At 44.4% G+C, this 14,971-nt stretch overlaps 1 protein-coding gene across 1 annotated transcript in view; it reads left to right on the forward strand.

Annotated features, from left to right (window-relative positions):
* Window positions 1–14,971, forward strand: part of SEMA5A (semaphorin 5A) — a 549,084-nt gene that overhangs the window by 186,514 nt on the left and 347,599 nt on the right. The window contains exon 3 of the mRNA XM_068990538.1: window positions 7,158–7,352. Coding sequence (XP_068846639.1) covers window positions 7,232–7,352 — 121 coding nt within the window. The 5' untranslated portion in view covers window positions 7,158–7,231. The remainder of the gene's footprint in view (window positions 1–7,157; window positions 7,353–14,971) is intronic.

Genomic DNA, 14,971 nt, shown 5'->3' on the forward strand with positions numbered 1-14,971 from the left:
CTGCCACCTTGGCCGGAGTAGGCGGCTGCTGTGTGTACAGAAGGTGGAGGCCAGCCTTGACCTTGGCTAGTGGGAAGCCTCAGGACACACGTGGGGCTGAGGCATCAGCGGATGTGCAGGTGCACGTGCAAGGCTTACGGGAAGGACCACGGGTGGGCTGGAGGGGCTGAAGGGAAGCCTTGGTGCTGGCAGCAGTGATGGTGGAATTGGGAGGAGGGGCGCTGTTGGTGAAAGGGCAAGGGGTTGTCTTGGGAAAGCAGCGGGAAGATCTTGCAAGGGTTTCAGTGGGGCCGGGCTGCTTACCTGGCAGCTGCTGATGGTGCACCAGGCTCCAGGAGGCCATGTTCGGCTGTGCCAGGGTGTGCGGGCATCAGGCTCCGTGGTCTGTTCCAAGGGTAGGCTGGTTTCTTCAGTGGTTCTGCTGCTTTTGCTTTGGGCTGGGGCTTTAGTCCCTGGGGGAGCGGCTCACCTGATCCCATGGTGGAGGGCCACGAGATGCTTGGAAAGATGAGGGTAAACACAGACCTTTCAGAAGAGCAGTCTGTCCCCGTCTTCCAAACGCTGTCATGTTTCCGCTGGTACCAAAGACCGTAACTTTTTACAATTAAGATGCACAGGCAGAGTGTCTTCAGGTTGGTGTACTCCTGCGAGGGTGGAGCTCAGCCTCCTGGTCCTCTCCGAGCAGCTCACTGGGTCAGCTCTCTCACCTGGCTTCATCCTCTCGGAGATGGTGGTCCTGAAGCCATCAGGTAGGAGCCGGGCTGGCAGGGTTTCCACAGACTCTCAACACCAGTGAACCTGGCTACTTCTAGCCTAAGACTCAGAAGAAAACCAGCCACCACTGAAAAGAAGTCCATGAAGCTTATTTTGGATCTGTTTTTATTAATAACTAGTGAGACTTTTGTTCCCGAAGCAAAACTTCTTGTGTAGCTTTCATTCTTTTCATTTTTCTTCTGACAGCAGTAAATTTTTTTTTTTTTTAACTAAAAGCAACAGTTATTTTCTGTTCCCTAAAGCCTATTCATTTGCAGTGTGGGTGTGAACGGGAAATGTTATTTATTGCACAAACACACATATACAGAGTTTTGCTTCTTTAGATCGAGCTTATAGAGGGGTCCTCCCTCCTACATCAGGAAACTGAAAAGAAGGCTTGAGGCATTTTGAAGAAGCTGCAACGAAAATGATTTGATTGCACAGTCCGAAGAGGCTCTCTGTAATAAATTTTCCTATTGACAAAATCACTTGCTTAGTATCAACTCACCAAACATACTTTTAATTTTCCAGAGATAATTGGATGGAATTTGAACAACTTTTCCTGAAATTGATCCTTTGAAAAATTCTTTCCTCATGTATTTCCCCAATGGAGCTAAATAGTTATATTTAATGTGACTTTCATTTTTCTTGAAGTTTTCCGGAAATGATTCAATACAAATTCACTTGGATAATTTTACAAGCATATTTTAAAGTAATCTTTCAAGTGATGATAGCTTCTTTTATTTCTAAAGAGGGAGAGGTGTTTTGACACATTCAAAGCAGAGGTTATCAACCAGGACAATTTGATAAAGTCTGGAGGCAATTTTCAATGGCACAGATAGTGGGGCGCTACTGGTTACTGGGTAGGAGTGGGTAGAGAGAGGCCAGGGATGGTGCTAAATGCACAGAACAGCTCCCAGAACAAAGAACTGCCTGGCTCTAAATGTCAATATGTCTGAGATGGAGCACTGACCTTGCTGACATAAAGATGCTTCTCCCCACTCTATGTTATTCCACTAAGAAGTGAGAGTCCAGGATGGAAGGACCTGATGTTTATATCTGAGCCCACTTAGAGTAAAAGGCTATTCAAGGAGTTAGTTTTGATGGTAGGATGCTCAAAATACCCTGATCTAAATGACTCTGCATGTCCCTCCCTGGTACCTTACCAGGATGACTGTTTATAGTGCCTTTATTTTAGGAAAAAAAAAAGTAACATGTTATAGTCTGAAAATTATAAACTTCTAAAAATCACCTGTTCTCATTAAATGTGCTTCCCTTAGCTTAACACGGCAAACCTGTAATTTCATCTCCTCCCCATCAAACCACGGGTCTCTCCCATTTTAGCTGCTCTTTCACTTGACACGGCATTTCCCTCCCTAATCATCACTTCCAAGATCCCAGGCGGGGGACAGATCGGGCGTTTGTGTTATTTTTCTTCACCTTTCCTTCAGGAGGCAGAGATGTCAGGACTGAGATCAGAATGCATGGCTATCGTGAGCGTGAGACAGTCCCAACTGGCAGTTGTCTGTGTGGCTTGTTCCACATAACAGAGGTGGGTTCTGGGTTGGCTTGGATCTGACACATTGAAAAGCGATCTGCAAGAGAAAGAATTTGCTTTTAGCCTTAAGGTGACGTGAGCTCAGTCTCAGAGGTCAAGGTGGCTGTGTTCCCATCCATCTCCGTGATGGATGCTGTTCAGAGGGAGTCGGTGTGTCACAGATACTGGTCTAGGCGCCTGGTGGGTTCTGGGCGTGGGTGTCAGTGCTTGCTGCCCTGCCTGTCACAAAGCCAGCTAGCGCTTGTTGAGCCGTCAGTGTTACTTTCATTAGCTTTCCTATATATTTTTTTAATCATCATCATTTTTTTTGATGTGGGGCAGTGAAAATCTAGCTGCAACCTTTCCCGAGAGGGTTGGTGAGGGTGCTCTGCATCTCCTCGCTCTGAACAGAACAGAATTACACCCGAGCACCTCTGACAGGTGTGATTCTTTTAAAAAATTTAATTTCTTATTTTATACTGGAGTAGAGTTGGGCTTCCCTGGTGGCTTGTGGGTAAAGAATCTGCCTGCCAATGCAGGTGACGTGGGTTTGATCCCTGATTGGTAACATGCCCTGGAGAAGGAAATGGCAACCCACTCCAGTATGCTTGCCTGGAGAATTCCATGGACAGAGGAGCCTGGCGGGCTAGTCCATGCAGTCGCAGGAATCTGACACAACTTGGAGACTAAACAGCAACAACAACAACAACGGATCGATTTATAATGTGTTAGTTTTATGTGCATAACAAAGTAATTTATTTATAGATATACATACATTCATTCTTTTTCAGATTCTTTTCCCATGTAAATTACTACAGAATATTGAGTAGAGTTTGCTGTGCTGTACAGTAAGTAGGTCCTTTTTGATTATCTGTTTTATATGTAGTAGTGTCTTTGTGTTAATCCCAAACTCCTATTAAGATACGTCATTTGGTGAAACGCCATAAGCCTCAGGTCACAGGGACCCCAGTGTTCCCTGTGGGTCCTTGTATTCACCTCTAAGCTGGCATTCTAGAGCAGTCTCCAGTTTTGCAGACTGTGACCCCACTTCCAAGGGTGAAATTAATCATACTTTTGATTTTATAATCCACTATAACCATGCTTTCAATTTTATAATCCCTTTGATCCTTTTCCTAACCACCCTCTCTACTGGAACTGTAATCCTTGGGCACCTCTGTTCTTCTGGGTCTTATTCTACCTCTGCTTCTTGAATCTGCATTCTCATCTCTGCGCCCCACTCCTCAGCGACTGGGACTCCATTGTCCATGACAGTGTGCTGTCTCTGGGCAGGGGCCCCACTGGATGGAGGTGCCCCTGGACCCCAGTTTTTCTCTGCATTCCTTCCTCCACCTTTCTTGCTCGCAATCTCTCCCTCCCACAGACACCATTCTCTTTCCTCGTCACAATTTGCAGCCCCTTCATCTATTTCTCTGTCTAATTTGCACATTTCTAACCCCCAGGAACATTGAGTCAATGGGACTCAGAAGGTGGAGACTGTGAAAGATGATGTACCCTCCACTTCATGCTTTCTCCATCTTTATATCTCATATATTGAGATATCATCTCTCTCATCACTATCTTGATATCTTACTGTGTATTCATGAACACACCCCCTTTTTAAAGATGAAACCCCTTTCTTCCTTTCATAACCACAGTCTCTTTGCTCCCCTGGTGGCTTAGCTGGTAAAGAATCCGCCTGCAATGTGGGAGACCTGGGTTCAGTCCCTGGATTTGGAAGATCCCCTGGAGAAGAGACAGGCTACCCACTCCAGTATTCTTGGGCTTCCCCTGTGGCTCAGCTGGTAAAGAATTCACCCGCAATGAGGGAAACCTGGGTTCGATCCTTGGGTTGGGAAGATCCGCTGGAGAAGGTAATGGCTACTCACTCCAGTGTTCTGGCCTGGACAATCCCATGGACTGTACAGTCCCTTACCATATATTCATGAACACACCCTGTTTTTAAAGATGAAACCCTTTCTTCTTTTTCACAACCACCTCCTCTTCTGAAATCTTAATCCTTTGTCACCTGCTTTTCCTGGTCTTATACTACCTCTCCCTCTAAAATCTGCATTTTCGTCTCCACTCCCCACTCCTCAGAAAAGGAGACGCATTCAGTGATCAGTTTTTTCTGTATCCTAAAATTTTCAGAACTTTGATCTCTTAGTGCTTATCTGACTTCATCGAACTTTCTGGGGTTACCTAACATTCAAGGTAGCACACATATTCTGTCCCTCTTTTGCTTCATCCATTTTCTTCTCGGTTCCTTGCATCATGGATTCTGTCTCCTGTTTTTCTGAAACCGACTCCAAAATTGACCATGCACTGTTCTTTGACTAAATAAAGCCAGCAGTCTTCGCTCTGCCTCATCAGGGTACAGTTGACGCGGTCTCTTTTTAAAGTGTGTTATGCCTGTCCTCCCTGCAGCTTAATTTGACCCTCGTGGCGCTATATTTGTGAGATGCTCTGTGTTTCTTCTCTTATTTTTGTGTGGTTTACTTTTCTTTAACAACTTCTAAATAAATACTTCTCTTTAGCCAAATTTTCCCCTCTCATGTTTCATGAGTCTGAACCACACCCATGATTTTAACCATTCTAAATATTATATGCTGTCTCTGAATTCTTTTTTTTTTTTCCTTTTCTGAGCATCCGCCATGGATTTTCCACAGTCTGCCACATTTCCTTAAATGTTCTCTCAGCATGTTAAACCCAACATGCACCAAACCAAATGACCATATCCTCCTCTAAAACTTCTTCTGTTGTTTTTCATATTTGGAAATAAAATGGCCTCACTATCCTCAAAGGGACTTACATCCTTTGAGTCTGTCTGTGTTTTTTGCTTTCTGTTCCTCCATATTTAACAGATTGGAACAATAGCCATTTATGAGGAAGTTGGGCCGGGCTCCACTAACTGATGCCTGTGCTCTTGGGATACTTACTGAAGTCACTCAGTGGGCTTCAGCTTTATTCACGTGTCAGGCGTCTTGGTGGGCCCGGCCGGGAATCCGGACTATATGGGAGATATCGCTAGGAGGACCTGTATGTGGTCTCTCTGGCTTGGCGGTTTCAGGGGCTTTTCTGACCCCATATCTCAGTGTCCCAGAGGATGTGATCAAAGAGACAGGAAGTGGAAACTGTCGGTCTCTAAGGGTGAGAGCTTGGAAGCTGGGGTGTCATCACTTCTATTATATTCAGCCAAGCAGAGCAGTCAGAGAGCCAACCCAGATTCAGGGTTGCAGGGAAGGGACCCAGATCCAGCTTTCATTGGGAGGCAGGTTGAAGAATCTATGACGTCTTTCATTTTCTGGACTTCCCCTTACCCATCACATGGCGTGTTTACTGGGTTTGCCTTAATTTCTGTTGACACTGAAGCCCCTGAAATCACAGCTCCACTTATCCCTCTTCTGGACAATTGCCAAAGCTTCAATTTAACTTCTCCACCTTTATGCTCTTCTTTACCCAATTTCCTGTGTGCACTCCGGTGAGAGTGATCTTGTTAACATTTCTTCTAATGTTAATATACTGTGGTAGCTTATTTTTATGAAAATAGAGACCTCAGAACTTAGTATCATTCACCTTCCAAATCTTAACCCAACCTGCTCTCTAAGCTGCTTCTCCCTTCTCCCCTTTACATCCTTTGGGGTCCAGGTCAAGTATAGTAAACTGTTCCCAGCTCGTGTAGCCTGATCCTTCCTCTAACCCCATCCAGTGCGTCTTTTCATCCTCCTCTCGATTACGGCTGGAAATCTCTGTCTGTTGAAATCCTGTTTATCCTCTACGATTAAACTCAAATATGAAGTCCTCCTTGGGCCCATCCTTGATTCCCCTAAATAGCAGCGTGCTCTCTCCCCTAACTCCCACAGCACTCCAGCTTCTTTTTATGGTTTTCCAACAGCTTGGATTATCGTTATTTTTATAAGCCTATCTTATTTTAAAGCTTATTAATCTTTTAAATTATTCATGCTCTTTTAAGTTTCTAAGCTCCCAGCGCAGTGATTTCATTTCACCCAGTAGGTGCTCCGCTTAGGTTTTATTTGATTCACACTTGATCGCTAGCCAGAAAGTTTGCAGCCAGGTCATCTGTAAGTTTCAAAGGATAAACTCACCCACTGTGGATGATTTTTAAGAGCTGGGGGCATGATGTTAAGCAGGTTATTAGGAAAGGGCAATGCTCATGGCCTTATTTAATAGGGGCTTTGTATTTTGAAAAGGGAAGGGGAAGAATTCAGAGGGCTTCCACATACAGATCTGTGTCTTCACAGGGAGGTAAGAATGATGTTCCGAGGGAAAAAGCAAACGATGATCACAAGTCTTAAAGTACTTTGTTCAGGGGTGACGGTGGCAACTTGATAGAGCTTAAGTGTGAATATTCCCCCTTTTATAATGGATGGGCTATCTCATAAAGTCATTGGGAGGAACAGAGGTCTGGATTCAGATAGATAGATAGATATGCTAAGTCGCTTCAGTCGTGTCCAACTCTGTGACTCCATGGACTGTAGCCCACCAGGCACCTCTGTCCATGGGATTCTCCAGGCAAGAATACTGGAGGGGGCTGCTATTTCCTTCTCCAGGGGATCTTCCCGACCCAGGGATGGAAGCCATGTCTCTTATGTCTCCTGCATTGACAGGTGGGTTCTTTACCACTAGCACCACCTGGGAAGCCTGTATATGTATCTATATGTATCTATCTATATATATATATATACATATGCGTATATACACACATTTCTGAAATATCTTCCAGAGAAAGGGATGTTTTTTTTAAGTACTCTCTCTCTTTTTTAACTAGCGTGCTGAGGCTTTATCAAAAGACCAACTACTGAAAACCTGAGCCCATGTTCATGAACTTGTTCTCTTCTGTGTGTTTTAGGTACTTTCCACACATGACGGGACCACGAGCTTCTGGTTAGACAAGTGCCCAGAGTTGACGGTCTCCTGCCCATCATGAAGGGACCCTGCGTCATCGCGTGGCTGTTCTCCAGCCTGGGGTGGTGGAGACTTGCCCAGCTAGAGACAGACTCGTCTCTGTGTCAGAGAGCAGAGCACCCGGTCATTTCCTATAAAGGTGAGAGTCAGGCACGCTCGCGTTCCAAAGGCACCGTTTAAGCCCAAGTTTCATGCTCAGGATAGCAGCGGTTATCACTCTGTTATTCTGTGACTTTTGTTTAAAATCAGAGTGAAAATACGAAATCCCCCATTTCATATTTTGAAACTGAGAAGAATTCAAGCTCAGAATGGTCACAGATAGAAAATCCCATTGTTGAGGCCACGTTTACTTGACAGGTGCTGTCAGTCCCCTAGGCATGTCAACCAGGGGAGAAAAATGTGACCCTCAGAAATAACAACACACCAAGCAAAACAAAAAATTCTTCACTTCAGCATTTCTCAACAAAGCCCGAGTCCTACCACACAGTGTATGCCTTTGTCTTTATCTGGCGTTGCATGGCAGACGGAATTTTTTGCTGTCTCAAATATCTCCACAGATCTGTAGGATCAATTGATTAATATGTGTACACATTCTTTTATTATTTAATTCATCAAAAGTTTTTAGGGTTCTTTACCCCTCAACACTTATAGGCATTCAAGATGAAAATTAAATTAGCCTTTCTCTCTGTCTTCAAGGAAATCACACTTATATCATGAAGCCAAGTATAATTAGACATTGTATTTTAATAATTCATCCACTAGTATTTTAATTTTACTATTTTGTAACTTTTGTGTCACAAAATTTTTGAAATATATACAAAATTAGAATCTGTTCTAAAGTCTAAGGAACACTCAACCCCTGGATTTATTCATTCTTGGCCCTTCTTTTTTCTTTTAAATCCCCACCCATGCTCCACCCACATTCACCAAATTATTTTGAAGCAAATTCAAGAAATCGTACAATTTTGTCGTAACAGTTCAGCTCTTGAATATCAAAGATGAGGAATTCATACTACTGTTATCACATCAAAACAATCAAAAGCCCAAACATAAACCAATGCCATAAAATTAGCAACCATCACGTGAGTACTGAGTACTGTGAGCCCCCTTGATTGTCACAGGAATGCTTGCCCCTTGTTTTGCTAACAGTTGGGTTGAGTTGGGGGTGGAATGAAGTTCATACATTGCCGTTGAGTCTCCTCGGCTCTCTCTTGGTGCTGTGTTGTTTTGTTGCTCCACTGGCAAGTTCATTTTTAAAGCAACCTAGGTTCAGAGTCCTGTAGCATTTCCACAGTGCTTCCCATTGGTGTCACTGAGATGTCCTTCTGTCCCTAACGTTTCCATAACCTAGGAGTGATAATGGGAGGCCACTCAGATTCAGGTATGCCTCTTTTTATCTCTACTGTGTCATGGATGGTGCCCTGACCTTCACTGGGCGATGAAATAATCAGTCACTGACGATCATTCATTCATTCATCTAAACCTACTGATTCATTCATGGGTGCAAAACTAGGAGTCTTACATTTTCCTACTCTTTCTTCACTTAATGGCTAAATTATTTCTATATAAAGTAACTTTCCCTCCTTAACTATTTGAATTTCCTAAGGGTGCGTCTGACATAGGAAAGGCAGAGCAGATGCTTATTTTTCTTTCCTGTGCCATTTTTTAAAATAGTCCAGTTAGTTGGTTCTCTAACATTATCCAAAGGGGACAAATAAAATGTTATGTTTACTTTTTTTAGAGTTATTTTTAATATATGGATTTCAATATTTGATATATTTCAATCAATTACTGCTTTTATTCTTATAGATGGTACAATGATCACATTTCAAGCTTAGGGGAGGGGATGCTCTTGAGGTTGCCTCCTGAGTTTTTCTGAGACAACTCAAGTGGCCTTTGATGGCTTCTTTATTCTCTGGAATAACAAGGTGCCCCTCACTCCTCTTATCCATTTCCTTCCATTGATCTGAGAAGCAGCCGTTTTCATCTGATTGGAGCACAGGAGTGGCCAAAGTGAGGTCTTGTCAGTGTACAGAGCTAAGAAAAGTGTTCTCCACAGCACACTATGATTGTTCTGGATGCTTCCAGTTCATCTCAAGGACTCTAGGGATCTCTTCCGGACCTCTTCCATCCTATGTCTCTGTCTTTCTCTGATGTGCACAGACTCCTCTCTCTGCAGGTCAATGTAATTATTCCTTTGCCTTTGTCTGCAATACACACTCAGTTGTTTCACAATAATGGTTTTGTGCAACTCTAGTCCTTGTTGACTCGGAGAAGGCAATGGCAATCCACTCCAGTACTCTTGCTTGGAAAATCCCATGGATGGAGGAACCTGGTAGGCTGCAGTTGCTAAGAGTTGGACACGACTGAGCGACTTCACTTTCACTTTTCACTTTCATGCATTGGAGAATGAAATGGCAACCCACTCCAGTGTTCTTGCCTGGAGAATCCCAGGAACCGGGGAACCTGGTGGGCTGCCTTCTATGGGGTCTCACCGAGTCGGACACGACTGAAGCCACTTAGCAGCAGTAGCAGCAGTCCTTGCTGACTACAGAAAACCCTTTGGTGTGATTTTTCTTTTAGTCCTCAGGGTATGAATTGCACTAGATATCTGAAGCGAAATGACTGCTTTGAAATTGAAGGAATTTAAGTTTGTATGGTTGGGCCATCAACTCAAAACATAGTTAATGTCACTTTTGGTTTTTGAGATTTTTCAAAATTGACATAATTCTGTAATATTTTAAAGCCCAATTAATGAAACAAGGGTGTTCGGAGAAAGTGGCTTCCCGCTGCTCCCCTTACCTTGCTCCTCCTCTCTCCGTTCAGCTCCCCTTTACTTACAGTTTATGACTTTTGTTTCTTTTTTAATATAAACAAAGTTCCACACACACACATACATGTACCAATACATTCATACCCTCTTTTCTTAAAAAATAGCATGTATGCAAAATTCTCTCTATCGAGCATTTTTTCACATCAGGATATGAACTGGTGTCCACGCCTCAGTAACATGGATTTGTGTCACTTCTTCTCATAGTCACATGGCTCTCATCTATGGAATGAGCTCCAGTCTCTTCAACAACTCCTTACTGGGGGATGTGATCATGTATAGTGTTACAATGTACAGTACCTCCTGGAACAATCTTTGGGTATTTTTTACAAGTGTGCTATTGACAGAGATTCCTAGAATTGGGATTGCTGGGTCAAAGGGTGAATGCACCTGTGGTTTTGCTAGATCTTGCCTGATTCCCTTTCATGAGGGTTGTGCCATTTTGCATTCTCCTTGCTCTTGGTATGAGTGTTTGATTCCCACCAGCCTTTCCAGCAGAGCACACTGTTAGGCTTTGGGATTTGGGACAATCCTGTAGTTCATCAAAGGCTTCCCAGGTGGCTCAGTGGTAAAGAACCCGCTTACTGACACAAGAGACATGGCTTCAGTCCCTGGGTTGGGAAGATCCCCTGGAGGAGGAAATGGCAATCCACTCCAGTATTCTGCCTGGAAAATTCCATGGACAGAGAAGCCTAGCAGAGACTACAGTCCATGGGGTCACAAAGTCAGATGTGACTGAGCCACTGAGTACGCATGCATGCATAGTGCGTCAATGGCATCTCAGCATACTTTCAAATTGCATTTTTAAAAGGACGTGTGGACACAGCCAGGGAGAGAGAGGGTAAGAAGAATTGAGGAAACAACATTGACATATATACTCTTCACGTATGCTAAGTCGCTTCAGTCATGTCAGACTCTGTGTGCCCCCATAGGCTATAGCCCCGCCCCCTCAGGCTCTTATGTCCATAGGATACCAAGAGCAGGTTGCTATGCCCTCCTCCAGGGCACCTTCCTGACCCAGGGATTGAACCCGCCATCTCCTGCATTGGGAGGCAGGTTCTTTACCACTAGCACCACCTGGGAAGCCCTATATACTCTATCATGTGTAAACTAGGTAAATAGTGGTAAGCTGAAGTATAACAGGGAGCCCAGCCTGGTATCTTGTGATGACCTAGAGGGGTGGGATGGGAGGGGTGGGGGATACACACACATATCCCCCCCTTTTGAGGGGGGGGGATACACACACGTGTAGATATATACATTTACACATACATATGTATATATAATTATGACTCATTTGCATTATTGTATGGCAGAAACCATCATACTGTAAAGCAATTATCCTCCAATTAATCAATCGATTAAAAACAATTTGGAGTGGATATTCAACTAACATTTAATAGGAGCCTATTATGTACCGGAGTCTGTGCTAAATATTGATGAGACAGAAGTAAAAAACACAGTTCCTATTAAGGGTTTAGAAGGTCTTAAGGAATACAGACTGAAAGGGCCGTTGCATTATGTTCTATTAAGGGTCCTCACAGAGGTGTCTTTGCCGGGTGCATGGGAGCCTAGGGAAAAGGTGTCTGAACCAGCAGCCTAGGCTGCAGAGGAGTGCTTGAGCACAGGAGTGGCTGAGGATGCTTTCTAGGATGCTGCAGGACCAGAGCTGAGTCCCAGATGACTGTGATAAGATGTTTATGAGTCTCACAGAGGGATCACAGCAGGTTTTGGCAAGTGACAAGACCAGTGAGCCATGAAATCTCAGTTCAGATCATGGAGAGAAGGTGGAGGGAGATGAGACTTAGAGGGAAGATTTAATAATGTAGGGTCTCAGAAGGCATCTCTAGAAGGCTCCCTCTGTCCGCACAGGCTCAGCGTGGAAGGTGGAGAACAGGCAGTGGACAGAGCCACCCCTGGGGCTGCTGCTGTGACCAAAGGGAGCTGTGAAGAGGGCAGGAGGGCCTGAGCTGCAGGATGAGTAGCAGAATGTGAAGAACTGGGTGGATTCTGGAAATCTGCAGAAGAGGTTGTTGATGTTTTCAAGGAGGGACCATGAGGCACTGAGTGTGAGCCCCAAGTTCTTGGCTGTTGATTCCAGGCGGAGTAAAGAAGGGAAGTCTGAAATGATGAGACGAGGTTGAGAAATCTGAGTTCCTAGCTGCCATCAGATGGAATTAACTAGCTTAGAGCTGGAGTCATGGGTACCAGGAAGGAGAGCTTTTTCAGGAGGGAAGTGGCCACCAGAGTATCTGGGCCAGAAGGTAGGGTGACAGACTCACGCTGATTTCCCCTGGGCTTTTTTGGGGTATAGCCCTGAAAGCTCCTAGAGACATAGATTTGACCCTTGGGTCGGGAAGGTCCTCTGGAGGAGGGCACAGCCCTCCACTCTTGACTGGAGAATCCCATGGACGGAGGGGCCTGGTGGGCAGTGGTCCATAGGGTTATAAAGAGTTGAACATGACTGAAATGACTTAGCATGTGCACTGAAAACTCTACTGTATTTTCAGAAAATTGAAACAGATGGTTACCCTCCTAGAAACTGTCAGCAATGGTGTATTTATTTCCCAGTGTTGCTGTAACCAGATACTATAAACTAGATGATTTAAAACAACAACAACATGGTCTCTTATAGTTCTGGAGGCTGGAAGTCCAAAAACAAGGTGTCAACAGAGTTGTGCTCTCTTTGAAGGCTCCAGGGAAGAATTCTTTTCTACATTCTAGCTTCGGTGGTCATCAGCAACCTCCTGTGTTCCTCGGCTTGTGGACCCATCACTGCAGTCTCTGAGTCTGTAGTCACATGGCATTTTCTCTGTGTGGATGTTTTTGTCTTCTCTTCTTTTTATAAGAATAGGAGCCTTTTTGAATTTAGGGCCCACCCTAACCCAGCATGACTAAATCTGAATTAATTACATCAAGATCGTACAACCAAATAAGATCATAATCATCACAGGTTCATGAGGTTACGACTTCAGCATATCTTTTGGGTGGACATATTCAGTTCAATTCAGTTGCTCAGGCATGTCCAACTCTTTCTGACCCCATGGACTACAGCACACGAGGCTTCCCTGTCCATCACCAACTCCCAGAGCTTGCTCAAACTCATATCCATCAAGTCAGTGATGCCATCCAACCACCTCATCCTCTGCTGTCCCCTTCTCCTGCCTTCAATATTTCCCCCATCAGGGTCTTTACAAGTGAGTCAGTTCTTCATATCAGGTGGCCAAAGTATTGGAATTTCAGCTTCAGTATCAGCGTCAGTCCTTCCCATGAATATGCAGGACTGATTTCCTTTAGGATTGACTGGTTGGATCTCCTTGCAGTCCAAGGGACTCTCAACAGTCTTCTCCAACACCACAGTTTAAAAGCATCAGTTCTTTGGTGCTCAGCTTTCTTTATAGTCCAACTCTCACATCCATACATGACTACTAGGAAAATCATAGCTTTGACTAGACAGACGTTTGTTTGCAAAGTAATGTCTCTGCTTTTTAATATGCTATCTAAGTTGGTCATAGCTTTTCTTCCAAGGAGCAAGCGTCTTTAAATTTCATAGTTGCAGTCACCATCTGCAGTGATTTTGGAGCAAAAATAAATAAATAAATAAATAAAGTCTATCACTGATTCCATTGTTTCCCCATCTATTTGCCATGAAGTGATGGGACCGGATGCCATAATCTTAGTTTTCTGAATGCTGAGCTTTAAGCCAACTTTTTCATGCTCCTCTTTCACTTTCATCAAGAGGCTCTTCAGTTCCTCTTCACTTTCTGCCATAAGGGTGGTGTTATGGGTGGTGTCACCTACAAGACTTATTCAACCTTTAGTAAATGACATTCATCAGTGCAGCTTCAGAGCAGTGATGGGGATGAAACTAGATGGTAATGAATGGAGGGATGTGTGTGAGTTGAAGGAATAGATGTAAAAATAGAGAATTATTGTTTCAAGCAGGCAGGGACAGGAGGATAGGGAATAGCTTTTAAGAGAGCATTACTTAATCCTCTTTAAATGTTGATGGGGAAGAGAGAAAAGACAGGGGGAAGGAATTGACTAGGCAGAGCCCCCAGGGCTGTAGGAGGGGACAGGATACTGGGCACAGGTGAGGGATTAGCTCCCAGGAAGCAGACCCCACCCCCAGGGAGCCCAGGGGAGGGAGGCCCGGGGACCCAGGATGCAGGGCAGTCAGCAGGAGGGGGTTGCCCAGGACTCCATCTTCGCCGAGGAGGAGCAGGCAGGCCGTGGGCCAGGAGGATGGGGCTTTAGGAAGGAAGTGCCGTTCTTAAGAAAGGATAAGACTGTTGACCAAGAACAGACACAGAAGATTCCCCATGACTGTTCAGAGCCCAGTCGGTCCTTGAAATGGCTCCTTTTATAGCTGAGCAGGTGGCCACAGCTATGCCCCCTAAACACTTATCTGTGCTCTCTACAAGCAGTCTGAGAGAGTATAACAAAGCATGGATGAGAGAGCAATAAAGGCAGGACTGGGTCACTCTGATGCTTAAGATCTTAATATTTGGGGTATATTTCAAATTTCACGATTTAGTTTTATATGTTGGGGTCACTCTGCACGAGATTCTACTCAAGAAGAGTCTACAGGAACATTTCATTACAGCTGAGCATGTTTCATTGAAGTCTTGATTAGATTTGCCTAGTTGGGCAGAAGATGCTGGCAGGTTATTGGTAGAATATTTGCCACTCCAGGCTCCTCTTCTCTTGTGGAGTTCATTGCTCAGGAAGCCCTAACAGCTTGCTGTGTCTGCATGGTTGCTCCCTTGACTGCATGGTCTAGAATATTTATCCCTGATCATGCAGTGGCTGCTAAAACACCCTGACACACGACAGACGCTTCACACTTACGTCCTTGTTGATTGCTTAAATATCTGTTCCAATAAAGAGGGGGAAAATAGTGACCCTTCAAGACAACATGTTTCTCA

Source organism: Capricornis sumatraensis, chromosome 18, assembly GCF_032405125.1.
Source record: "Capricornis sumatraensis isolate serow.1 chromosome 18, serow.2, whole genome shotgun sequence".
NCBI classification, from domain to species: Eukaryota; Metazoa; Chordata; class Mammalia; order Artiodactyla; family Bovidae; genus Capricornis; species Capricornis sumatraensis.